The 27,888-nt window shown below is 40.3% G+C and overlaps 1 protein-coding gene across 1 annotated transcript in view; it reads left to right on the top strand.

Annotated features, from left to right (window-relative positions):
* Positions 1–27,328, top strand: part of Slc9a4 (solute carrier family 9 member A4) — a 52,007-nt gene extending 24,679 nt beyond the window's left edge. The window contains exons 5-12 of the mRNA XM_027386748.2: positions 3,218–3,420; positions 3,975–4,061; positions 6,906–6,976; positions 8,657–8,818; positions 16,393–16,489; positions 20,861–20,992; positions 21,975–22,062; positions 26,973–27,328. Coding sequence (XP_027242549.2) covers positions 3,218–3,420; positions 3,975–4,061; positions 6,906–6,976; positions 8,657–8,818; positions 16,393–16,489; positions 20,861–20,992; positions 21,975–22,062; positions 26,973–27,328 — 1,196 coding nt within the window. The remainder of the gene's footprint in view (positions 1–3,217; positions 3,421–3,974; positions 4,062–6,905; positions 6,977–8,656; positions 8,819–16,392; positions 16,490–20,860; positions 20,993–21,974; positions 22,063–26,972) is intronic.
* The last annotated feature ends 560 nt before the right edge of the window (positions 27,329–27,888 follow it).

Here is a 27,888-nt window from a genome sequence, read left to right as displayed (position 1 = left end):
TTGGGGGATTGGGGAGCCTGTTCAGTCAGTAATGTGCTTGATGCACTAGAATGAGAGTCTGGGTTCAGATTCCCAGAACCCCACAACCAGGAATTGCTACCTGTGCCTGTAAATCCAGTGCTGGGGAGAGGGAGGCAGGAAGATCCCTGGGGCTTGTTTGTGATCAGCCAGTTCAGTTCAGCCAATCAGTGAGTTTCAGTTTCAGCAAAGGCCACTATCTCAAAAATAAGGTAGAGAAGAGATTAAGGAAAACAACGACCTCTGTCCTCTTTGGACTCTGTACCCTCTCTCTCTCTCTCTCTCTCTCTCTCTCTCTCTCTCTCTCTCTCATACACACACAGACACACACACACAGACACACACAGGGGGGTTACTAATTATAACATTAATTAGTGAAGGCAGCAATACTATGACTTCTGAAAATTAATTTCCATTATAAGGAATAAGATCCGTGGCAGCTATATACTGCTATTTCAGGAGCTACAAAAGAACATTAGCACTGAGCTACAATATATATGTTGCCCTTTTATTGGAAGACTATGTGTTATTCTATAAAAAGAGCAGAGACAGAGAGAAACAAGTATTTACTACACCAACAAAATAAGGTTGTATGTATAGGAAGCCCATCTCTAACATATTATATATAATGTATTTGCAACAGAATCTTACTATGTTACCCTGGCTAGCCTGAATCTCACTGTATAGATCAGGTTGGCTTCAAAGTCAATGAAATTGATCTACTGATACGTGCTGAGTTCTGGAGTTAAATCAAGTTGTATACCACCACACCCATAGAAATTGTGTGTGTGTGTGTGTGTGTGTGTGTGTGTGTGTGTGTGTGTTGTGTGTGATCCTTTCAGAAATTTTATTTCAAATAATTTGGCCAATTGTTTTCAGCCAAATTTTAATATATATTAAAAATAATTTATGATAGCATTGGGGATGCAAAAAAAAAAAAGAGAAAAGAATGACAAGAGGGGCTAGGATGACTCAGCTGTTCAGAGCACTGTCTGCCACTCCAGAGAAGCTGGGTTTGAGGCCCAGGGCAGACATGGTAGTTCACAGTGAGATGTAACTCCAGTTCCAGGGGATACAACGCTCCATGGACACTGCACATATGTTTTGCACATACATACATATATAGAGCCAAGAAACAAAAATAAAAAGAATTAAAAGGTCAAGAATATAAAATATAGATACATTAATATAATTAGTGTAGCTTAATATATGCTAATTTTGATGCAAAAAAATGAAGGCTCTTGTGATATAAACTTAAAATCTCACATCAAATTTTGGTGTGATTTCTGACTATTTGGAGTCAGACAGACACTTATCTATTTAAAGTCTTGTTCCTCAGTCTAGAAATAACAGGTTTGGATAAAAATTATCAATCCCTTCCTGTTATGATACTCTGCAGATCTTCGGGGAAGCAGCATTAATGTCAAGAGAAGTGAAAAGAGAAAGATTCAACCTAGCAAACAGGGAAATGAGCCATTTGGATGGAGGGTTTCTGTTACACTTAGTGGTCTTCCAACCCTCACCACAACCCTGTAACAGAGAATTGATGAGCCACTGTTGAGAGAGTGGGTGGCTTGAGCAGGTCACCATGACTCCAAGAGCATGTGTGAGAATATGGACCATTGCCAATTCGATCTCCATTCCAACGCATTATCTCTAATCACAGCTAATGACTATGAACACTTATGTAGATGAGGGAGTTTCCTGTTATTTATGAGAATAGCATTTGTTTAACTTTTCATCTACCTACCTAGGTAACTATACTTGGTTTTCTGTATCTGTGGATTCTGCAGCTTTGATTTCAACCACCCACAGATCAACAGTTTTTTGGGGTTTTTTTGTTTGTTTGTTTGTTTGTTTTTTTGTTTTTTTGAGACAGGGTTTCTCTGTGTAGCTTTGGAGCCTTTCCTGGCACTCGCTCTGGAGACCAGGCTGGCCTCGAACTTACAGAGATCCGCCTACCTCTGCCTCCCGAGTGCTGGGATTAAAGGTGTGTGCCACCAACGTCTGACCAGATCAATAGTTTTGAAGGAAAAATGCATCTGCATTGCCCATGTGCAGACTTTATTTCTTGTTACCATTTCCTAAACAATACAGCATAGCAACCACATTGTAAGCAATCTGGAGACAGCTCCAAGTGTCCAACAGAATGTATATGTCTATACCCAAATGCTTCATGCAACAGAGAAGGATTTGAGCATTCATGGAAATGGGCATCTGTGAGTGTCCTGGACCCTGTGCCCTGCTGAAACTGAGGTTTGACTGTGCTCTTGTTGTCTCTGGTATCTGATGATATGGAATGATGGTGAACCTTGCCCAATGTCATGTTGCTAGCAAGTGAAGAAAAGCTAAAATAAAGCACCAACAAAACCTGTAAATTCTGTAGTCCCTTGTAGTCCAATATGCCTGTTATCAAAAAATGCTTTCTATGCAATGTGAAGGACATCAAGAGATGATACTTCTGAAAGGTTCACTCAAACTCAAGCACAGGAACCTTTCTTGCTAGGAACCAGCATGTCAGTAGTGACTTTCATGTGGGACAAATGGCCATGGAGAATCTGTATGGTGAAAACACTTCCATGCTTGCACAAGCTCCTCCAGCCTCTGTTTATCACTACACTCGACGACAGTAAGTGTATCCCATGCCCACCCCCACACAAACATTTACAAACTTCCTCGCTTGTTTACATGAACCTTAAGCACCCAGCACGAAGTCAGCCATCAGGGGTTTGCCCATCATGTACAGTGCACAGCCACTGAAGGATCTCCTCTCACATTTGAACTGCAGACCTCTTGGAGGTACCCCTGAGAACATGAGATAAGGGATTTTTATTCCACAGACATCCTTACTTTAACTTGTTTTGACAGGCATCACAAGTATGGACATAGATTAGAAATACACATTTCATATTTGTTTTAAATTAAAAATTTTATTATTTTAAACTCTCTCAAACACACACACACACACACACACACACACACACACACACACACACACACACACTACACTAACTTGAACTGGGAAAACTAAAGGAAATCTCTAACTCAAGGAGCCAAACTATCACAGAAATGCTGAATCTTGAGAGAAGGTCTATTTGAGATGAATGATCTTGGGTGTGATAGGATCAGGCTATCTTGCTGAGTCTGCATCTCCACCACCCATGTCCTGCTGCTCTAATACATATCTCCCCCTTTCCAGGCGTATTTACTCTCTTCTATGTCAGTAACCAGTTTCGGACTTTTCCCTTCTCCATCAAGGACCAGTTCATAATCTTCTACAGTGGTGTGAGAGGCGCTGGAAGCTTTTCCCTTGCATTTTTGCTTCCTCTGTCCCTTTTTCCTAGGAAGAAATTATTTGTTACTGCTACTCTAGTAGTTACATATTTTACTGTATTTTTTCAGGTTGGTAGATTTCTTTCATATTTAAAATATATATGTTCATAAGATGTAAATAAAGATGATGTATCTGGTGTCTAGAATTCTGCTTCATCCTCTAAAATTTAGAGTCTAAATGGATTCTAAATTATTAGAGGCCATGCTCATGGCAAAGCTTTAATTTCTGAAATCTGTTGTCTTTGAGTCAATACAACATATTGATCAAAATATTCCCCGGTGAGGTGTGAACAATTGCTACTCTGTTTATCTTGGAAACAACTGGACAGCAACTGGTACTCGATAACACAGTGTTTTGTTTTAACTGAAGTTAGGTCTTAATGAGGTAATAAAGATTTATTTAAAGACATTAAGACACTGTATTAAAATAGATTATAACTTATATTTTGTTGGAGTGGGTAGAAGAACTAAGAATTAAAGTAAGTTTGGTGCATTTAACCCCGTAGAAAGTAGAAACAAACACATACAAATTGGTCATTTTATAGTTTTTGATTATAGAATTGTTCTCTATAGTAACAATGTTCACCACAGGAAAACACTTTATTTTGTTGTTTTTGATTCAGGGAATCACAATTGGCCCACTGGTCAGGTACCTGGATGTCAGAAAGACCAATAAAAAAGAATCCATCAATGAAGAGCTTCACATCCGGGTAAGTTAACCCTGTCCTTTCTGATGACTGAATACAATTTTTCCCATGTATCACTTTTGATAGTCATCTAGAGCCTTCAGGAGACTGTGTGTATGTCTCCTTCCTTCCAGCTCCACTGAAAGGATTGTCCTTCTTTAGTATTGCTGCTGCAGGCAATTAACACAATTGAGTAGTTTCTAATAAAGCAAGAGTGTTACCTTACAGTTTTGAAAGAAGACCTTTGGAGATGTGTCATTGTTTTACTCTTTGCTCTTTGGCTCTTTGTTCTTTGCTCTTTTGGGGGCCTGCCACCTAGCTCCCAAATAAATACACACACAGAGTTTTACTCTTTCTTATGAATGCTGTGCCTGAGCTTGGCTTGTTTCTAGCCAGCTTTTCTTAACTTAAATTTCCCCTCTGCCTTTTAACTTTGGGCTTTTATCTTTCTCTATTTCTGTATACCTCTCTTTACTTGTTTCTCCGTGGCTTGCTGTGTAGCTGGATGGCTGGTCCCTGTAGTCCTCCTCCTTCTCTCACTTCTAGATCTTTCCTATCTATTCTCTCTGCCTGCCAGCCCCACCTATCCTTTCCTGTGCCTTGCTATTGGCTGTTTCAGCTCTTTGTTAGAACAATCAGATGTTTTAGGCAGGCAAAGTAACACAGCTTCAAAGAGTTAATCAAATGCAATGCAAAGGAATGCAACACATCGTTGCATCATAAAACAAATGTTCCACAGCATAAACCAACATAACACCTCTTAAAATAATATTTTACCACCAAAATGGGTCCCACTAGTGGCATTTCCCTTCTGGAGGCTCTAGGGAAGAATCGCTTTGTTTCTCTCAGTCTCCACAGACTTCCTACATTGTTGGGGCCAGAGGGTGAAAGCTAGGGTTCTGCGCATGATAGGCAAATACGGTGTCACTAAACTATGTCCTCAGCCCAACAAGTAGGGTTCTTAACCCACGAATCCTAGAATACCTCTGCTCTCAAGGTCTTTCAGCTGATCAAATCGGATCATTTGGACTGTCTGGGATCCCTCTCTTTGTTTAAAGCAACCGATGGCAACCTCTACTTGCAACCACAGAATACAGTCACAGCAAAATACAAATCAGCTCTTGATTGGATAACTGGGGATTTTCCTAGTCAAGTTAAAAGCTCAGAAGGATGTCACACTGCTAATGTTCAATGTGCTGGTCCTAGTGGCTGCTGAAGTAATTGTTTCACAGGAATACGGCTCCTATTAATTTTTTGAGTTCAACATGGCATCAAAACTATGATATTTAAAATAAATCCCATGAATAGAAACAAGAACTAGTGTGTGAAAGACATACAGGCACATATATGCATGTACACACCCATGCACACACTCATGAATACACACTCATGCACATACAATGGACACACATATGCACCCATGCATACATACATGAACACACAGGCATACATGAAGTATTCACCAAAATGACTGTCCAGTAATGGCTGGGAAGCCGTGTCAGCATAGCTGCTCTAAAGACTCAAAGCTAAATAGGATAATTTGACTAGACCTTTTTGTTTGTTTTATTTTTACACCAAAAGAATCATACTTCTGATCATTTTAATGCTGTAGAGATGGGTGAAATCTGCATATGTTAGTCTTGAATTTCATACCAAAAGATACCTGAGGAAAAGTCATTTAAATTCCAGGGAATCAAAATAAAAAGTTGCAAATTTATTTGAGAATATTTAACAGATTAGGACAGAGAATGTTTAAAAAAAAAAAAAAACCCGTGTTGATACCTTAAACTGATTGTACATTTTTGTCTTTACCTGTATCTCCCTATTTATAGAAATTAGCAACATGTCTTTAAATGGAAATTCAGTTTTTCACCTCTTCCTCATTTGTTTTTCCTTCTTACAAAGTTATGACTAAGGTCAACTCTGATGGTTCAACACTTAAAGACCAGAGGCATGTGGCTCTTTGTGAGTTTGAGGCCAACCTGGTCTACACAGAGGGACTCTATCTTGAAAAAAAGTAAATGTCATGACTGTCATTAGAAGATAGTATATCAATGAAGGGTTTAGCTAATAATTTCACACTTTTAATTTTTTCCAAAGTAAAACAGAAGCCATCATAAACCTGGATAATTTCTAATTTGAATTTTTAATAGATTTATTTGTAGGATTTTAAGATACATTTCCTTCAAAATTCTTATACATCATTATGAACAAACAAAGAGTATAATTGACTTGTGTGTTGAACTGTAAATTCCTGTACTAAAAGATTTATTTTTAAGATGAAAGTCTCTTTCTCCCTTTCTCTCTCTCTCTCTCTCTCTCTCTCTGTAAAGATCTTATATTGGTTTATAAGTATGACAATTGGGTATTTATGCCTTTGCCTCCTTCATTACCTATCTGATATGAAAGAATGAAGAATATAAACAAGTGTGCTTATCATCATAGTTGAGCATCTGAAGAATTATATTTGGGAAACTATGTAAATTAGACATGTGATTTGCTTTTCACAATGAGAGTAAATGTAATAGCTAATCATTATACTTTGCATGCATATGATTCAATAATGAGAAATTTCTAGATCTTCCTAGAAAAACATTATTCAAACCAAGTTCCAGGCATACTATTTTAACCATATTTTATGCAAATTATCAAGAAGTTGGTCTTCATAAGTTTTCAGTTATGAAGAGAAGGAATTACTATGAAAAGTGTGATATATTTCTAGTGACATAACCAGAGTGCTACTAGGATAGAGGTTATGCTTAATTACAGCCTTCCTTAGTTTTCAAAGCCTATAGTGTGTGTGTGTGTGTGAGCATTTTAGAGTTCACATTTCACTAACATTTCATCATATTCTGTTTGGTTTGGCAGCTGATGGATCATCTGAAGGCTGGGATTGAAGATGTGTGTGGGCAATGGAGTCACTACCAAGTGAGAGACAAGTAAGTAGTTAGGGTTTCGTTGCCTAACAATGAATAGCTTCTTGCGGTATGGGGAGCCTGGAAGATAAAGGACCCAGAGTTATACTATACAAGATACAAGACAAGAAAGGTGTCTGGAGAAAGTTGTAGGGGCTGGGCAGGTTGCTTTGGAGAATAACAAGCAGAAAATGGAAAGTAGAAAATCATAAGTAAGTTGGAAACAAAGACAGTGAGCATCCCCCTTCTTCCTGACATTAGCTCAACCGTGTGATAATTAATTTCAGGAAGTTGTAGAAGAGTTTAGAGACTCTTTAAGGGCCTGGAGAAACTCTATTAGAGACATCTAAGAGTCACTGGTAAACAGCAATTCTTCTGAGATGCCTAGAGCCATCATACTCACCACACCCCACATTTCTGAATGGATTCTTTTAATCTCAAGCTGGAGGGATGTGGCTGGAGACAGATGGTAAGTCATCAACAAGTAGTTAGCAGCTACGTCATGGGCATGTGTGAAATTTTAGCAAAGGTGTGAAGAGACAAACTGAACACAGGACTCAGAACTCCCTATCTAATGGAACTGATGAGGAAATGGAGGAGCAGATGAAGCCAGGGAGAAGGGAACAGAGAGGATGGGAGGGAGGCAGGATAGAGCCAACATGGTAGGAATAACCTGGAAAATCAAGAGACATAATGGCTAACAGGGTCAGCAGTTGACAAGCCCAGGGTCAAGATGGACTCAGTAAGAAAAATGTTAAATGTATTGTGAAGACAGATTTGGGGAGGAGCTGAGTACACAGGGTTGAGGAGGAATCACAGCATCTCATGACAAAGGGCAGAAGGTCAAAGGGTGACCTACTTGAAAAGAACAGGTGGATCTCAAAAAGATGACAAAGCTCTGGAGGTCAGTCTGCCATACACAGAGGGAACTTAACTGATAGTGTCTGTCTACTTTATGGTCCAGGGAAACAAACACTAGACAATAAGCCAAAATTCCAGGAAGTTATGTTCCCCATCAAAAAAAAAACAAAGCTGGCAGAAAAACTACTCTTTGAATGTGAAATGATTAGAAGCATTGAAAACAGTGACTCCAGACAAGCTCCCAAGTCATCATTGTATGTGTGCAGCTTAGGCTAATGGGTTGACCAGATGTTTGCAACTGTAGTCATCTAGCTTTCCTTTATTCAGATTGTTGGGATGTTTGGTGGGGGCAGGGGGTAGTTCTTTTTCTTAGTTGGCATGATTCAAAGTGATCTGCAACACAATGAGGCAAAACTACTCTAGCTGGCAGCCAATTTAAACTTACTGGGTTCTGGCTGAATAGACCTATATTACTGTAAGTGAAGCAGCTGCTGTTAGGGGCCTTTAGGAGACAATGCTTTTTTCAAAAGCCTTAGCCACTTCAATTCTTTTCTTACAGTAAGAGCTGAGTAGGGCTAGCGCCCACCCCCCATGCACACTTTCTGCCCTGATTGCACCTTGTCCCTTTCTTTTTTTGTTTAGTTGATTTCATTGTATTCAGGCCACTAGGCCATTCTTTTTCATTTAAAAAAAAAATACATAAATACTATGATTTTTAAAGAAAACGTTCAAATGTGATGAATTTTAGGCACTTGATGTTTTTCAGAATGTTCAGTGGTAATTTGTTTAAAGAAAAATCTACACTTCTGCAATACACATAGAGATGTTGATTTTAATGTTTAGGTTCAAGAAGTTTGATCATAGATACTTACGGAAAATTCTAATCCGGAGGAACCTGCCAAAATCAAGCATTGTTTCTTTGTATAAGAAGCTTGAGATGAAACAGGCCATCGAGATGGTAGAGACTGGGATACTGACCTCTGCAGCTTTCTCCACACTCTATCAGTGAGTTCTATCTGCTTTTTGATCTATATCAGTGGTCCTCAACCTCCCTAATGCTGCAACCCTTTAATACAGAGCCTCACATCCTATGACCCCAACAAAAAAAATATTTCATTGCTACTTCATAACTGTAATTTTGCTACTGTTAGGAATTTTAATGTAAACATCTGTTATGTGATGCCCCCAAAGGGGTTAGGAACTGTTGGTCCAAACATTCAATATCTGAATTTCAGGGCTAGGTCATGGCTTCATTTGGAAGAAGTAGCAGAAAGGATTAGGCAGAAAGATAAGTGTGACAGTTAACTTTGTGAACTGTAACAAGTGCTTGAAGAGGGGAAAAAACTTCTGGCTCACAGTAGGAGGCAGGTGGTTTGGTCCATGATTAGTTGGTGGTTTCAAGCCTATAGTGAATTGGCATTTTATGGTCACCATTATGGCAAAACATCCACCTCATGTAGGATAAACTGTCTGTTCCAATGTCTCGTTCAAAAGCAGATCCCCAATAGCCTGAAGCCCTCCCACTGGACACCATCTCATAAAGGTTCCCCATTTCCAATAGTGCCAAGGTTTGGGAACCAAACAATTATAATATGGGCTTTAACTATGAGGAAGGAGTCATAAAATAATGTCTAGTTCTTGACAGTTTGTGCTTTGCTTCAAGCTTGACATGTTTCACCAATTTGGGGGAATTACTTTTTAACAAATTTGCCTTCTTTAAGTCATATGACATCTTCCAAGTAAAGACATAGAATGACAGGACATTTTATAACATTTTTCTCCTTTTCTTCTTGGTTGGAATTTTCTCTGCTGCAAGCTCTTTTCACTTGGTTCTGTTCCTTCTACTGCTGTATTTTGTGCAAACTGTATTGCTCTTCCTATCTTCTATGGGGAGAGGTATTAGACATCAGGGTGCTGACTTGGATTTGGGAGATGTATCAATCCTCCCGTGTCACTACAATGAAATTTATGAATCAGGCCACTTGTAAAAGTGCAAGGAAGTTAGTTGGGGCTCAGAGTTCTAGGGGTTCAGGTCTAAGGTCAAGTCTATGGTTCTTTGATAACAACAGAGTGGGAGAGTCGTGCACCCCATCGAGGGTGTATATCCTTAATCAAGGAGAGAAAGGAAGTATTAAAATGAGTTCTGTAATCTCCTTTGAGATACACTTCTGATAACCTAAGAACTTCTCACTAGGACACACCATTTAAGGCCTACAGAGACCTCCCAAGACTGTCACCTTGTAGACCAAGCTTTTAGACATGGGGCTTTGAGAAGAGCTTCACCTAAACCATGGCAGGGAGGAGATGAAGCAGCAGTAAGAGGTGTGGTAGCTTACGGCTCTTTAACAAGGTGTTGGCAATAGAAAGAGTCTATATGAGATTGTGAGATTTGTCTCAAATCCGTGAGACCAGCTTGCATCAGGACCAGAATGTTGTCTGGCTTCTAGGTGAAAAGACAGCTATACAGAGTCATTGTGGAAGCAAGACATGGGGAGAGGCCTTACTTGGCGTGTGTCTTCCACCATCTGGTAACCAATTGTCCCCAGAGCTGGATAGGTATTTTTAAAAGTGGTTTTAATTGTCTGACATTTTGCAAAAGCTCCTTCAGTGTTTCAATAATTAACTCCCAAAGATGCCCAGCTTTCATCTAAGCAATGGCGTATAGGCTGCAAAAATTAATCACAGCATATATTTAGGGAAAGGGCATACCTGCCCCTCCAACCTGTCATCTTCAGATAATGACACTTGATCATGAGCTTCAATTATGTCCTCATGTCAGGGAAGTGAGCTGAGAACAGAGCTAATAATAGGTACCAATAAAATTGTCGAAAATTGGCTGAGTGTTATTTCACAGGTAACACCTTCTTCCATAACCTGCTAATGAATCAGAAACACCAACACCTTTCTACATGACCAGGGAAGATGTAAACAAGTGTCCCTAAAGGCACCCAGTCTAAACAGAAAGCTTTGTGCCTTATTTATCCGTGGGATTGTTTTTGGTGGCTTGTTTGTTTGTTTTGTGCTGCCCATTATGTAACTAAAAGGAGACACCTGATGCTAAAATGAGAATGTGCTATCAAGTATTTATTGGCAATGGTGTCCAGAGCCACAGTGGAGCCAGAAGTGACTGGAAAAATCAGGAATGCTGATTCTGTTTTCATTCAATATGCTGGTATTTTATCCATCAAAGATTCTCTTTGTGTTTCATTTCACTTTTTAAAATAATGCACTCCAATCTTACTTTTGACCAAAGTTCCTGGCTACCCATTGTACTCTGTGCCTTAGCTCATGTCCTGCTTGTTAGGCCCCTCGTGTGTGTGCTAAACACTGTGAAGACAGGCATAGATGGTGCCTTTCCAGGCCCCAGACATGGACAAGGCATGGCATTAATATAAGAGACCACACAGTGCAGTGTAATAAAGACTAGGAATTGACATGACTATAGGAGAAGTGGGTCTCATGTGACCTTCCTGCTGTGTGACCTACTCATCAAAGGATGAATTGCAGTTAATGAGAGGTAGAGGAGGGCTGGACAGTTCTAGACAGACCAAACCACTAGAAACTTACCCAATCCGTTTGCTTGCAACTTACATGAGCACTTGGTCTAGGAATGTGAGGGTGTTTGTCTCTTATCTTAGACTAGGATCTCATCTATGTTTCAGTCTATTGGGCTAAAATGTATTTTTGAACTTCTGTATAACATCACAATGTATTAGCCATAAGCAACTGCTTTATATCTGACCACAAGACAATCTTTAAACCGGTTTTATTTGGCACACTCCCCTGCTCACTTTGAGCCAAGCATTTCTTTGGACATTGATGCAAGATTCCTAAGAGTCTTACAGGTAAGAGTTTTTCTACCTTATATGGCCCAATCAAGTAAGTTAACTGGAGTGAGAAAGATTCTGTTAAAGTTGATATTTAATACAATTTTATTATTTAACTTACATTTATTTGATCTCTCTAGAAGTATGTAGGACACCAAGAAAAAAGGAATTCCTCTACTAAGATCAAAGTAGCCAATTTCTAAAACAAACCAAAACAAAGCACACACCAATCCTTCATACAATAACAGGAAAAAGAACTGTGTATTCAGGCGCCTCTCAGTATTCAGTGTGAGAGGGTAGCAGCCAAACACACATATATTTTTGCTTTATGAATTTAAGTAATTGTTATACAACAATTTAATTTCCAAATTCTTGAACCTTCAGGGGGAGGTTTGTCACATGAAATAATAAATGACTGAGAGACAGGTGTTGGGGTTCAAGTTTCAAGCTGAAGATCAGAAAAGCAAAGTAGCCAGCCACTAGCTCCTACCTCTATCTCAGGCTGAAATGGGTGTTCCTGGCTCCAATCCTGTTTCCACCAAGCCTCAGACAGCAATCCCAGACTGCTATGCTCTCTTCAATGTGACTAGAGAATAGTTTTCACATGGGACCCTCTGCTTCTTCCTTTTAAACCTCTCAAATCCTGAGATTAAAGGTGTGGGATCCCAAGTGCTGAGATCTCCTTTGTGTGAGCTCTTTTCTCTTTTAGACTGGATCAATTTTGTGTAGCTTAGTGTGGCCTTGAACTAACATATCTGTCTATCTCTGTCTTCTGAGTCCTAGGGTTAAAGGGTGTACCATCACCACCTAGCTTCTATAGCTAACTAGTGAGTCTGGCTTTCCATTCTAATATTTCAGGTAATCTTTATTAAGTCATAAATAATGCATTACAATAAAGATTACTGTCAGGGCTGACTTTGCTATAGCTCGGAGAACATTGCTTGTGTGAAATCTCATTACTTTCATCATGGCAAAAATATTTCATAGAAGTACTTACTTGAATCTCTAAACCATCCTATGGGAGAGATAGAATATGCATTTCTACTGTTATTTCAAATGTGGAACTGATCCTCTCACACAGGACTGGTAATCTGTTAGAGATTATAAAAGGGTACTGACTCAATGTGATAAGTGTAGACATGAAGCTTACAGGTTTAGGTACCTGTTGTCAAGCCTGACAACTTGAGGTTGACCATTCAGTGAAAGGAGAGAACCAAATTTTAAAAATTGTCCCCTCACCTCTAATGTGCAAAATTGTACATGTACACCAACATACAAATCCACACACACAGTAGGAAAATAAGTGTAATACAGTTTTCTTCTTACAGTTTCATTAGTGCTGAGGATAGAGCTCAGTTGCTATAGTATCTGCCTGGCATGCATGAGGCCCTGAGTTTGATCCCCAGCATCCACTGGGTGTGATGATGGAGCCTGTAATCCTAGCACTTGGATAGTGGAGGTAGGAAGAGACTAAGTTCAAATCCAGCTTGAGCTACACAAAACCTTATCTCAGATACATAGACTAATTTTATAGAGATTAGTATCACAGGTATCAAAATAGCTATGAAGTTATTGGATAACTAGCTACAACTTTGTAATTTCAAATCGTCTTATTTCTAAACTCTCAAGAGTTTGAGCGTGTCATGTTCTTTTCCTTTTTCTTTTTTAATTATGTGTATGTGTGAGTGTCTGTAAGTGGTCAGGTGTATCTGAGTGCAGGTACACATGGAGACTAGAGGCTTCTGATCCCTTTGGGGCTGCTGTGAGTGCTGGGAACTGTACCTGGGTCTGAAAAAGTAGTATGTTATCTTAACTGCCAAGTCCCTCTCCAGCTCCCTTGTTGCTTTTTGGTGTTTAGGTAAATTCGTTGTAGTTTAAGAACTCTTTTAATCAATTTCCCATTGATAGGGTTAAGTTCTTATATTTGCATTCTGACCAGAAACTACGGGATGTAGTTTCTGATGTAAATTCCATGACTGAATGTTGTGTATCCTGTAAACCATACTTCACTCATGTTAGATATGGACATTGAAAGTGACCTTTGAAAAAGATGTGAGACAGCCATGCAGGTAATGTAACTGATGAGGAACCCTGTACATAGCTATGCAGACAGACCAACTGATGAGGAACACTCTTTATAGCCATGCAGACAGAATAACTGATGAGAAATACTTCATGTCTGGGCTATTGAAAGATGTATTCTTCTCAAAGAATTAGGACACAGAAGTTTATATTTGAATGTTCTTACTATGGTGTGAATATAGTGTTTGTTAGGTTTTGTAATTCAATTAAAGTGTCTTTACATTAGTATAGCATCTCATGAAAGAAAGGATGGAGGGAAAAAAGAAGGAGAGAATTTATGAGAAATGTAAACATTCCATTCAGATGCCATTGGATTTAGATTTTCCTGGTTTAAGTTAGCAGTAGAGATTCCCTCCACCTATAACATGTGAATGCTCCAGAGACAAGAGCTGTGCAGTTTCCCCTCTGAATCGCTGCTCCTAAAGATTCCCAGTAATACTATCTTCTATGGATTGTGTCTTTCTTGCACCTGTGATGTGAGTATTCCAGGGATGGCCTTGTTTATGAAATAACACGAAGACAACTCCAGGCATCCCCTGGTTCAGGTTACCCAGAACTTTTGTATAAATGTAGCTGCCACTTCTTGGTGCAAGTCAGGGAGAGGCACAGCTTTGAGAGTCCTGTGTTACTAACTCTAGCCAGCAACCCAAGAAGACTTTAATTAAGACTGGCCCTTCCTGGAGTGGTCAATTAGAAACTGGGGAGAATGCCAAGCAAGTTCTGCTGCTGTATCAAGTTTCACCTGCCATTTCCTCTATCGGTGGTTTTTTCCTATTTGTTTTATATGAGTATAGAACATAGAAATGTTTGACTAGCTGGTGTTTCTGTTTAGTAATCCATCACACACACACACACACACACACACACACACACACACACACACACACCATAATGATGGAATGTGTTCATATTGTGTGAGCAGGCACACCTAAATTAGAATAAGTTTCATTTGGAGGACATTAGTACAGTTACATTTATATAGTTTTGACCATCGAGGGTAGCACCCAAATATCAGTACAAGTGACATTTGCAACTTAGGACAGAGAAACTCTGATTTCAGTCATTATGTAGAAAGGGCAGCGGCCATTCTGCAGATAGCAGTTGCTAACTAAAGCCCTTGTATACTGTGATACCCATTTAAAAGCCCTCTATTTTGTGAGTTGCACATTACATCCAAACCACCTTTATTGTTGAATGGTTGTAAGGTTTGGGGGCAGTGCTTTAAATGTAGCCTGCATTGAATTTATTGATTATCCCTGTGGCCCATCATCCTGACAACATGAGAAAGGAGATATTGAAGCCTTCTGTGCCTTTATTATTCCAAGGAATTAGCAGAGACTAGTAAAGAAAAAGCCCCGTGGGCTATATAGCATGGTGTTAGGAAGGTGGCTATGTTGAAAGGAGGGTTGAACTTTCAGAATTTTTTATACCTATGTTCTAGAGTGAGTGTACATTTCCAGTGTAATAAAAAGGTTTTTCTCAAATACTGCTACTAGATTGTAATCAAATACATCTGTCACATGAAAATTCTTCTCATAGCAGTATCTTAGCTTTAAAATCCCAGGGGACAATTGGGTGTTGATTGTTAGCTTGTCCCTGAGGCTAAGTTTTAAACTTTTTGGGTGCCCAGTGTCTCAGTACAGTTGACCTCCATGGTACAGATAGTTTAATTCTGTTTATAAGATGTGATTTCCATTGCTAATTATTCCTTAACCGAAAATAAGGGCCCCATCCTAGTTTAGTTACCGTTGCTGTGATAAAAACACCCTGATTCAAAGCAACATAGGGAGAAGGTACTATTTTAGCTCACAGTTCTAAATTATAGTCCATCAAGGTGGGGAAGTCAAGGCAGGAACCTGAAGCAACTAGCCACACCACAGTCTAATCAGCAAAGAGAGAGACGGAATGCTTGTACGCTCAGTGCTCAGCTACTTTTGTCTACTCCTACACAGCTTGGGCCTCAAGCCAGGCAATTCAGTCTGGGTCCTTCTACATCTTTTAAGGCAGTTAGGACAATCTTCCGCAGATTTGATCCAGGCGATCCCTCATTAACACCATCTTCTCAGCTGATTCTAGGTCATTTCCAGCTGAAAACTAAAACTCACCATCTCAGTCCTCTAACAGCACGATTCCCAGAAAGCTTTCCTTGCTCATGTATGCTCAATAACCCAGCATACAGACGAGGCTCAAAATTCAGTGACCTGAGAGGTGTTGGCCTCTGAACTGTGGGTTGTCCGACTTCATGACACAGAGCACAGATCTGACAAAAAAAAAAAAAAAATCCTGAGTCTTTGTTTGAGTGATTTTATTTCTATTAAATTTAACAGTAAAATCTTGGGATTGTTTTAGGGCATCATTTCCAAGTAATTTATTTTTATTGTATTTTATAAATTAGTTGGCACTCAGAACCTTATGCCCCTCTCCCTTTAAAATGACTTACAATAATAACCATGTGGAAACTGTAAGGGAGAAAATGTTTCTAAATCTTTAAATCAAAACATATGTTTGGACTTGAAATTGATTTGCTAAGGTGGCAGGAATGACTATATGCAACTATGATCTTGGAATTTAGGAGTTCCTCCAGGACAGCACAGGGCAAAGCCCATTGTATCTTTGTGGCACTTCTTGCCCAATAGAAAAATAATGTCTTCTCTCCAATGGTGTTTCCAGGCCTGAGAGGATACAAGGAACCAAGCGGCTTTCCCCTGAAGACGTGGAGTCCATGCGGGACATTTTGACAAGAAACATGTACCAAGTTCGACAAAGAGTATGTGCCAGCCCTCTGCGCTGCCCCCTGCCCTTCCCTGCCTCACTCTGCTCCTACCAGCTCTTCAGGAGCCTGGTGTTGTTCCCAGTCTCCTCTCAAGTGATTGCTCTGCTGGGCTTGGGTAACAGAAAGCTGGCTGTCAGTTGCCAGGCTGGCACCAGTCGCCTAAGAATAAATGCAAATCCAGTTGCTGGCTCTAGGGGTCAGGCTGACCCAGGCCTGCAGCCAGTGCTCTCAGAACCCACAGGTCTCCCTGTCCTCAAAGGGAACACAGATGCAGCCATCCTCCTGTAATGAAAGAAAAACATGGTACCAGGATTCTCGGATGGCCCTCTGGCTGTCTAGTGGGGTTGACTATGACAAAAGTCAACAAGCAGCACTTATTGGGATAGAATCATGAAGCTACAATGCTGAAATCCAGAATAGAAAGAAATACTGGTGTCTTGGTGTTTTGGCCTGGAAATTGGTCTGGATTCTTTCTTCATTAGTGTTTAGCAAAGGGATCCTCAGGGACTCTGAGCTAATGGCAATTAAATCAATTTCATCCCTGCAGAAGCTTTTTCTAGTTTGATGATTCGTTTCTCTATCCTATTTATTGACTATGATTATGTATGTTTCTTGTGAGGATTTTTTGTTTGTTTGTTTTGGGTAATGCCATATGTCTTGCTTTCGATGGGATTAAGAAACCATCTAGTGAAAGCTATTGGTTTTCTTGTAGATGTTGGCGTTAGCAAACTTGATGATCAGATTTATTCAAGGTTTTAAAGTAAATGTAGGTTAAGAGTTCTTTACTGAGCACCTATGCAGTGTTCTTTCTAAGACTCCAGACTTACTCAGCCAGTAAAGGTCAGTGCTCTCTATAGTCCTGGATCAGAAAGGTTGATGACTAAGGAGCTTATTATATCAGAGAAAGAAAAGGCTGAAGGAATATAGCTCAGCTCTGTGACAGTGCTCTTAGGGTAAATTTCATGACTTTCAAATCATTTCAAGTGAAACTGTTCCAGCAAGACTATCACATTTCACCTTTACTATGTAGATAAGAACTTCCTGGTGGGAAGAATGGGTAGTTTAGGGAGAGCCAGGCTCACAGAGTACCTGGTACTCAATGTTTTCCCATCTTAATGATACAGGGAAGGTTGGAGTCCTGAAACTCCAATCTGTTCTGAAATGACTCCTTGTTCACATTTCCCATTCTCTTTTATTCCTCAGATGTAGGCACACAGACAGGAATTTTCATCTGGTCTTCAGCATTCTCTCTTCTAAACTATGCAGCATCTCTCTTCTTTCCTTGTTTTTCTGAATTTGAGCATGTTGGCTGGCCACCTTTCATTAAGGGATTTATTGCTAAGCATCAAGTCGAATCAAATCTGAATAGGATTAGTGAACTGAGTGATAGGCTGCAGGTACATTTTTGCCTCCACTTTAAGTTCATTGAAAATATAACTCACCAGTTCCCATTCCCTATTATTCTAGTTTGATAAACACCATGACCAAAAGCAACTTGGAAGGCAAGGGTTTATGTGTCTTGCACTTCTCCATCACAGTCCATCATTGAGGGATGTCAGGGAAAGAACTAAGACAGAAGTAGAGACAGGAACCATGGAGGAGTGCTGCTTTCAGGCTCACTCCCCCCACCCACCCCAGCTTCCACAGCTTGCTTTCTTATACCATCCAGGATCAGCTGTTCAGGGATGATGTGGCCCACTGTAGGATGGGCTCCTTCCATATCAGTCATTAATCAAGAAAATGCCCACAAACACTTGATCACAGGCAATGTGATAAGTGCAACCCCTTATCTAAGATTTTCTCTTTCCCGACATCTCCAATTTGTGACAAGTTAATAAAACAAGCAAAAAAATAGCACCTGTTTTTCCACCACCTCTAGCATTTGGAGGGTTAAGGAAGTCTTCTTTTATTCTTCTGTCCTGGAAATGCTACCCTGAACAATTGAAAATCCACTGCTTATAGTAGGCAATCTACAGTTTGAAGGATTGATATAGAAGTTGTGCAGAAGTCACCTGTTGTCCTCACGTCTGGACAAGAGGTACAGGGCTGACTGATGATTGGAGGCATTTATCACTGCGTGTTTCAGAAGCATCTGTCTAGGGACTTTGCAGTCACTTTTGGTCACGGGAGGTGAAGGGCTAACTTCTGGAGGTTTCCAGTGGTACAACTACAGAGAAAACTCTCTGCAATAGAGTGGGGTAGAGACAGAGAGGCACACCCCAAACTTATCAAAGAATAAACCTCAGCCCAGGCTCTCTATTATTCTCAAAGTTTCTACATACTTTCAAAGGAAAAGAGCAATATATTCTAACTCTGTTCTGTACCTCTAGTAGTTTACATACACAAGTATGTGCAAGACCTAGGAACACCGGGAAGCCTTCTTTCTCCAGAAGAACACAAGGTTTTGCAAGGATAAATAGGCTTATTTCTTCTAAAAAGGATAGAAAAGGAAGAAAGAGAGAGAAGACACTAACATAGTACACTATATGTATAGAAACTCCTGTGCTCTCTGCAGAAGGTCAAATCAACACGGAAAATGGTTTATCAGGCAAAATAGAAGAGTGATGTCCAAATGATGCTTCAAATAAAGCCTCCTACGCTGTGGTATAGGAATATATAAACATATTAAATGTACTTAGGTTAGATTCATCTTTATAGAAGGGGACAAGAACCTTACATCAAACTATATTCAAGGTCCACCCCTAAATTATCAGAGCAATGGGCTTGTCCCAAGCAGTGGCTAAGGAGCAGCTAGGTGGAGCAGGGTCAGTGGGCTTCCTCATTCTTCTTTGGCCTGAAGAGGAAGATTGATTTCATCACTGGATAGTGAAAACCATCTGTGTGTGACCTGGATACATACATATTCAGTAGAACACAATAACCTGAAATCCAATGGAAAGCACCAAGTCAGAGCTCTCTTTTGGGAATACCTTCTCCATCAGGCAGAAAGCTGACCCTCTCACCTCTAGGCTGGGTGAGGGCTCATTTTGAACCAACATATTATGTTCTATGAAAGCTAATTTCTTTTGCATTGTTTGATAAGAAACAATAGAATGGAAGTATGTATTACCTATTTTCACTTCTTATCACTAGGGATCATCTCATATCACCTGAGAGTATGTTTCCCCAATAGATACCAGGCTGGAAGATTGGGTTTTCACTCCTGGAAAGTGTGTGTGGCCTGTGTGGCCCATCATCATCTCACCCTGCTTTTGTTCACTGTCTTTGAATGCTGTGTTTCACTCCAACTCCAATAGCAAACTCTTGGGTGGACCTTTTCTTGTGGTCCTCCCTAGCTTCCCTTCAAATTGGTTAGTAGTTCCTGCTTTAGTTGCCACGTCCCTGCCATCTGCACTTATCCTGGAAGAGTACCTACTTGGTGCTGCAGGTTCACCTCAGTGCAGTAAGCCTGCTCCATCTAAGCCAGATGGAGTGCCCTACCCTATACCTCCCAGATGATCTTACCATTTTGTCTCACCTGAATATATGAGCCACAGCCTCTATTAACTTGACTCCCCTAGATGGCTGTGGGTCTTTTAGAAGACCTGAATTTACATTGTTTATTTTTAATCCCATGCTTGCTACAGCACCTAGTAGAATATCCACTCTTTTTGTTCTTGAATTTGACTATCCTTTTTAAAGAAGCCATAAACCAGTAAGGATAAAATAGGCGGCAGTGATCTTCTTATCCAGCATTGCTTTGCAGTTTGTCATCATGCACAGTTTGTCACCTGTGGACTCAAGGCAGTGAATCTGACATTCACTGAGCTTTGGAGTGAGCAACAGTGGAAACAAGAAGTTCCACTTTAACATCTTTCAAACTTATGTTTATGGAGACGGCTTGTGGTCCATGGCAGATTTCCACTGGTTTGAGGTCAAGGCAAGAAGCAAAAGTAATTTAAGGCTCAGTTGGTTCAGCTTGTCAAGCTGTTGCAACCTGGCTCTGTTCTTTAACCTACTACTGTTTTCATTGTAGAGCCTCTTCCTTTCTGAATTCATGAGAATCATCAATTTAACTCTCTCTCTCTCTCTCTCTCTCTCTCTCTCTCTCTCTCTCTGTGTGTGTGTGTGTGTGTGTGTGTGTGTGTGTGTGTGTGTGTGTGTGTGTGTGTGTGCAGGGCAGCCACAGTGTATGGGTGACTCCTATGGGAGTACAGGTGGTAGTCAGGCTCTGCAGGGATTTCTGAAGGCTCTGTCCACAGCCAGAGCCAGGCTTCCTCCCACGGAGGCTTTCTCATTCATGCTAGAGGCAAGGCTGCACCTAGGCGCTGTGTCAATCCACTCTAGCAGTCACTCTCCAGATGCTGCTGGAGCTCTAGGTAGTGTCGGAGTTCTCACCTGCCTGTTATTATGCTCTACCTACAGACCCTGTCCTACAACAAGTACAGTCTTAAGCCCCAAACAAGTGAGAAGCAGGCCAAGGAGATTCTAATCCGCCGCCAGAACACCTTGAGGGAGAGCATGCGGAAAGGCCAGAGTCTGCCCTGGGGAAAGCCGGTATGTGAGGGCTGTCACCTAATAACTGGGACTGTACTTGGGGCAGAGCCTTATTAGCTGAGTGTAGTGAGAGATCCATCCAGCCTCACCTGTGGCACTGACCACGCCCGTTGGGGGCGTGGTCACAGGTGCACAAGTGAGCATGTGATATTTGGTCTGGGGGTCCAGGACAGGCTGGCTCTCTCTTGGTTCCGGTCGGGTCACAGACAGCAGCCTGGGTGTGGACCCTAGGAGCAGTTTCTTATGTAAGTGACTTCTCAAATAAATTTAACCTATATTTAACCAAGACCCATGTATCTTAATCTGTGCATCTACAGCAGAGGGTAAATCACTATTAACACGTAGTAAATACTCAAACATCACATGCTACCAGAGAGATGGAAAAGTCAGAGGGGGCAATATATCCAACAGCCCCCATCTCTGGATCCAGGACTCCGGGGCCTCCAGCTTCTGTGAATAAAGTATGGTGTTGAGATGCTTTCCAAGGTAGATCAGTGGCATCAAGTGGTCCCCAAGCTGAGTCTGTGTCCAGAACCCATGGTGGCCATGCACTGAACATCTCAGGACTCCTCCTCAAACCAAAGCTTCTAGGCCTCTCAGGATGTTGACTACAGGGATTTTTTCCTAGTCTCCTAAGCCTCTTCCTCAAATCCTCACATCACCAGTGAGTCCCTGACATCTTACTAGTTGAGTTCTCATCATATAGGGACTCCTTCATGGACACTGGGTGTAGAACAGACCCTACTCTAATCCTGAGTGATGCTATGAGAGTAACTTTGTAAGCTTCACAATGGTTCTTTCATGGGTTGGGGGATAGAGATTGAGGTCAGAAGTGTTTTTGCTTCCTTAAAACAAAAGTAATGAAATATCAGTAACCCCAGCTAAGTGCCCAGCCCAAGGCTGCAACCTTCCCTTTATTGTCTGTGTACCAATTGAAACCGCAGTAGCTCATTCTGCTTCTGTTTCTTTTTGTTACCCACAGACAGGCACCAAGAACTTTCGCTATCTCTCCTTCCCCTACAGCAATCCTCAGTCAGCAAGAAGAGAGGCAAGGGCTGCTGAACCCACAGGTAACCCACTGTTGGCTGCTGTGTTTCCTCCTGTGCAGGGTCAGATGGTGGACATTTGGGGACTCGAGGGCAAAGAGGTACAATCACCACTGTTAGGTAGAAATTTGAATGAGGAGAAAATGATTGTGTCCTTTCTGAATAAATTTCAGAATTTTATTTATGGGCACAGATATTTGGATTTATCACAATTTTTTCATGCACTGCTGTCCTGTTTTAATTTTTCCAGCCATCTGGAGTGTGGCAATGATTAGTGGGTCACATGATCTCTTCACTGGTGTCTTAAAGATGTGTAAGGATCACTTCATGGCAGTTGTAAGAGTCCAGTGAAATTTAAATATTAGGTTAACTTTTATTGGAGAGATTAAGTCATATTTACTGATTAACAGCTTCCCTCTAACACATAACTGAGATTCCTGGGTATTGATAATGGTCATTATTCTAATAAAAGCCAATTTTCTGTGTTTTAAATATGTATCAAAATTAGAAAAGGGTAACATATAATCATATGCATGTTACCTGCTTGATTTTATATTTATTTAAACCTCAAAAAATCACTTTGGGTATTCAAATAATATGAAGGCACAGGATTTTTTTTTAAAGGCATGGGGTCTTAAAATAATTATTTGTTAAAGGCAATATAATTAATCTTTGAAATAAAGGTTTTTTTGTTTTGGTTTGTTTTTCTTGTTTAAAATGGCTTCATGTCAAACCTGATTCCATCACTGGAAAACACAACAAAGAGAGTTAAACAGACTTTTAAAGACTTGGATGTAACCACTACAGAACAGTTTAGTTAGCACTCTTCTGTAGCTAGCTGTGTATTATCCTGGTCTTCAGAGAGCCAATATACAAAGAATCATGGAAGCACAGCACCATCCTTTCCATACATAAAGTAAAAGTAAAACATCAGTGATTGTTTTGTCTCCCCTGCCCCAAATTTCCTAGTTCATTTGACAGTGTCCAAGAGAAGACAGATTTCTCATCTCAACAGATAGGACTGTAGTTCTCATATTTAATGATAAAATACTAGTCAATCACATAGAGCAAATCATAGTTTATTTACATTTCAACTCATCTCGAGCCTTTTCTTTATATATGGAATAAGTCCAAAACCCTTCAGATTGCTTGCTATGACTATGTTCCTTGCAACACCACCTTATCCTGTGAAATGAAATGCCAACTTTATAATAAATTCCCTCCTTCTGAAGAGGGTTTTGGACTAGTAATTTTGTTTCATTACTCTTGTCTACTTCTGTTGACACTGTAGTAATTAGTGCCATTTGATATTATGAAGGCATTTCACAAACAAAAATAAAGGAAATTAAAAAAGAGATATACAAACATGGGACATGCAACAGATTGGTAAATAACTCAAGTCAAATCTCATCAGTTAAGTGAATAGAAAACAAGAAAGCACTTTAGATATCTTCTGGGATGATCATTAGTACTGTGGGATTCTGACACGGGTTTGTCAGCAGAGCCTGTTCTTGGGGCATGAATGTACAAATGTAAATAAGCATTACAGCAAACAGTCAAGTAGTCACTCTAAATACTAAACATTACAAAGTGTGTTTTATTCCAGAAGGTAGCAGTTGTTTAGCATTTGGAAATGTAAAGGACAAGAACTCTCCAAAATGTCAACCTCTCATGAAGAGTTGGAGTAATGTCTTAATCTCTGGAGGTTTTGTTTGCTTGCTTTTTCTTTCTTTCTAATGTGTCAAGTTGGTTCTAAATTTCACCCAGATGAAAGTGGTTGAACTAGAGAAGAAGGTAATGAAACTTAACTTACCAGTTACCCTTAGCAAGTTTTAAAAGATTATGGTAAATGTCAGGAGCTACACTCATGAAGTCTTACTCATGACTTCTCCCCAACACAGCTGCCTAGCCATGACATGAACAAGAATGACACCAATAGACATTGTATGGAAGAGCACACCAATTAGTTATCTGATACCAAATAGTCAGCCCTAAAAACATATACGCATACAGACAAGGTTAAGCAGACTGAACAGGTTGTATTTATATATTTAGCAATAATATGTATGTAAGAACAATTAACCAAAAGGAGCCCCTTCTCCCCCACCAAAAAAAAAAAATGACTATGAGAACAATCACAATGGAATGGAGAGAGTCCTCAGTGTACAATTAACAGTTTGAGTACTTGAATTCTCTCTGAATACCAGGAGAAGAGAGCTATTCTAGCTAGGAGCCCCTGGATGGCATGGTTTCCTCAACCACATAGCCTGGCCAACCAATGTGAGTCTATGAAAACACTTTCCTTCCTGGCTCTATGGTTGTATGTAGGCCCACTGAGGTTTGCACACCCCTGACAGGATGTCTTGTGAATTCCATGATGTTTTAGAAACATGCATACTCTTTCAAGGCTTCTATATCTCTGAGGTTCATATTTTGAGGATTTATTATGACTATGGGGATACCCACCCTGAGACCCCCTTTATGTATGAGACAGCTTTAAACTTATGGAATTAAAGATTGATGGTGGTGAGGATTACACAGAAGTGGGAAAGTGTTATTGAACTAACTTGGAAATGGTTGAAATGTTTTAAATGATATATATATATATATTATATAAATATATATATATATATATATATATTTATATATATATTTTATATAAATATATATATATATTTAAAGTACACACACATATACCCCCTTGGAAATACAGAGATAAGGAAGTATTGCTCTCTGGGTCTGAGTCACTAGATAATGCACATTGTATCAAATATCTAATCCCCTGTGGGTTTGGCTCCACCAAGCAACTACTAAGGTTTGGCCTTGGTAGTTAAGCCTGCTGCTTGAGAGGTAGCCACTGTTCTCCCCTGGGATGACAGGACTGGCTGCTCAACTTCAAGGAGACATGTGAAAGAGGACCAAGTATAGTCCCCATCCTTTCTCCTCCACCTTCTACATTACAGAAAGTTCCTTCACATTTTAGGAAGAACTAATCACTTACGTTGACCTCAACTTTGCAAGTGGAGCCTCTTCTAAATGCTTGGGCCACACTTTACATTCACCTAGAATGAGGTAGAGAGAAGGCCTATACTCTGTCTACTCACAAGGAGTTCATAGTCAGAAGGAGTGGGTAGAGTGAGACGGGGCAGGATCTGAGAACAGAAGGAAGTGTCCACCTCAGAGAGGCTCCCAAATGGCAAAGGATCTGGAAGAATGGAGGTTTGAGCTCCACTCAGCACAAATCAAAAGGGAATTGTGAAGGAAAATGAGTAAAACAGATTGTGCTATCATCTTCACTCACAACAGAGAATCCCCTATGTTAGCCCCCCAGATACCTGCCTATGATGATTTGGCCACATTTTGGAAAAACATTTCTGAACAGGGTATTTACAGTTTTCTTGTGTCTAGTAATATATGCACATTTTTTGTCAAATACAAACCTTTGGGCATATAGTATTAATTTTATGTGGGTTCTTTGGCTTTGTTTTCCTTTTTTTAGGGGGAATAGGATGTGGAAGAAAGAACAATTTTCACATTTATAAATAGATACCTGAAAACATTGAAATTCTGAGGAGAATATGTAAGGGAAAGATAAATTCATGGGTCTAAAACCTGGAGGGCACATTAAATGACATTTGTGAAAAATACTCCTTTGTTAAAGAACAGGAAAAGGAACTGTGTTTTAGGAATGGATAGAAATTTTGAAATTAACTCAAAAACAGGGCATTAAATGGATACCTGGTGGACCTGTCCCTCATAACACAGCCTTAGCAACATACATGTGGTATGTACAGTTGTCTTCTCACCCCTATTTCCCCAAAGTACAATATAACAACTATTTATGTAGCATTCACAATGTATTAGGTATTTTAAGTAGTTTAGAGATTATTTAAATTAAACTGTAGGATGTGTATAGGTTATATGCAAATACTGTGCCATTTTATATGAGAGACTGGAGCATGTGTGAATTTTGGTACATCTCCTGAGGACACAGAGGAATGTATCCTAGTTTTACCAGCTATACTATATTGAAGTCACCTTATCTTGAACAACTCTAGGCACTTTTCATATGATATGGGACAATGGTTTTTTTGCATGTCACAGGACCATTAAGATGATTAAGTGGCATAAAATATGAAAAATGAGCAGGACAGAGGCAGGCACATATTCATTCTCCCATGAGGGCAGGCTCTAAGCCTCATCACACCACCGGGTACCACTGCAGTCTGCTCATTATCTGCTACATTGACAGAGGAGCATCTGTCACAGCCTGGGACCTTTTGCAGCTCTCTGCCCTTCTCATCTCTGTTTCTCCAGGGTTACATGTTCAAGGTCAAAGCAGTGAAACTTTTAGAAGACGTAAAGCTTTTAGAAAGCCACCAATGAAGCAGCAAACCAAGAGCCAGGCATACAGCTCACACCTGTAATCAATCCCAATACTTTGAACACTAATGCAAGAGGATCACTGCAAGTCCAAGGCCATCCTATGTGACAGGACAGGACCTTGTCTCAACAAAACAGAAACAAACAGGGAAAAAAACAAAACAAAACAAACAAACAAACAAAAAACAAAAAAAACCAACCACTTTCACAGAACCTTTAGCATTTACCTTTTTAGAAGACAAAACATTTTTTAAGTATATGCTTTATGTTATTATTAATCCATTAGTGTGAAAAGATACTATGCTACTCATCTAGGGGAGACTGGCTAGACACACAGCATCTCCACTTATTTATAACAGCAAGCATGTAGCACTGCCCTCCCCCCACCCCCACCCCCTGCCCAGTCCTCTGGTGTTGTGATGGTGAAAGGGAAAGTCACCCTGGCTATTAAGCTGAGAGGAGCTGCAGCCTTAAGCATTCTTGCCACCTGGGCATGAAGTCTTAACTATGATTCAAGTTTTCTTTCCATCCTTGTCACGATGTCTCCTTAGATGATGATGGTATCCATCCAGGATTCCAGCCCTTGATGTTCAGTGCACACTCGAGAGCAGGCTCCCTTCAGGAGAGACGGCAGACACAGGCTATGATCCCGATGAAGAGCTTACACAGAGGAGAGAAGGCACTCAGCTTCAGCTACCGAAGCAACACCAGCTGGGAGGATCATGCTGGATGGGGCAGGAGGGATGCCATCCGGCCCAAGCCTCTGTTCTATGCAGTAGATGAAGAGTATGAATCTGGAGAGCAGACAGAGGAGGAGATATCAGCTACTGGGACCAGATGGATCGCCGAGCACAGACGTAGCAGAGAGCACTACAAATCCCACAGTCCTTTGCTCCATAGAAAATAGTTCACTGTCCTAAGGATGCTTGGTTGTTCCAGCAGAGCAAAAACGCTCACAGTTGAGAGCAGAGCTATTGAGTTTGCATTTTTGAAGCGTTTGGACACCCGTCTATAAAAACAAGATGACTTCTCACAGCAAACTTGAAGGCTGAACCACATACTTGTCTTGTGCCTTCGTGTGTAACAAAACTTAACTCCTCAGAATAGCCAACCATATCTAAGGATTACAGAAATCTACCAAGTTCTACTGGTTTTCTTTCAGATATCAAGGGGGGAGGGTGCCGGAATTTGGCAGTGACGGAAGCCATTAGGAAAAACCTCATTGCTGAAAAAGAACCAAAGAACAAAAAATTAATCATTTAGAATTCCTTATAATCATTTGATCTATGTCATATGTCAAGAACTATGGGTGATTGCTCAGCAATTCCTACCAGCTGTATGCTTCTGGTACTTATAATCAATCAGAATTGACAGAGATCTTAGAAGTCATCTGGCTTAGGTCCTTGTGTTTTCGGATTGGCTACCTTGCAAACTGAATGCATTTGGCTTTGATTTTTTAATGAACTC

This window comes from Cricetulus griseus (assembly GCF_003668045.3).
Source record: "Cricetulus griseus strain 17A/GY chromosome 1 unlocalized genomic scaffold, alternate assembly CriGri-PICRH-1.0 chr1_1, whole genome shotgun sequence".
Classification (NCBI taxonomy): domain Eukaryota; kingdom Metazoa; phylum Chordata; class Mammalia; order Rodentia; family Cricetidae; genus Cricetulus; species Cricetulus griseus.
The sequence above is the reverse complement of the archived record's forward strand: the minus strand, read 5'-3'. Positions and strand labels throughout refer to the sequence as shown.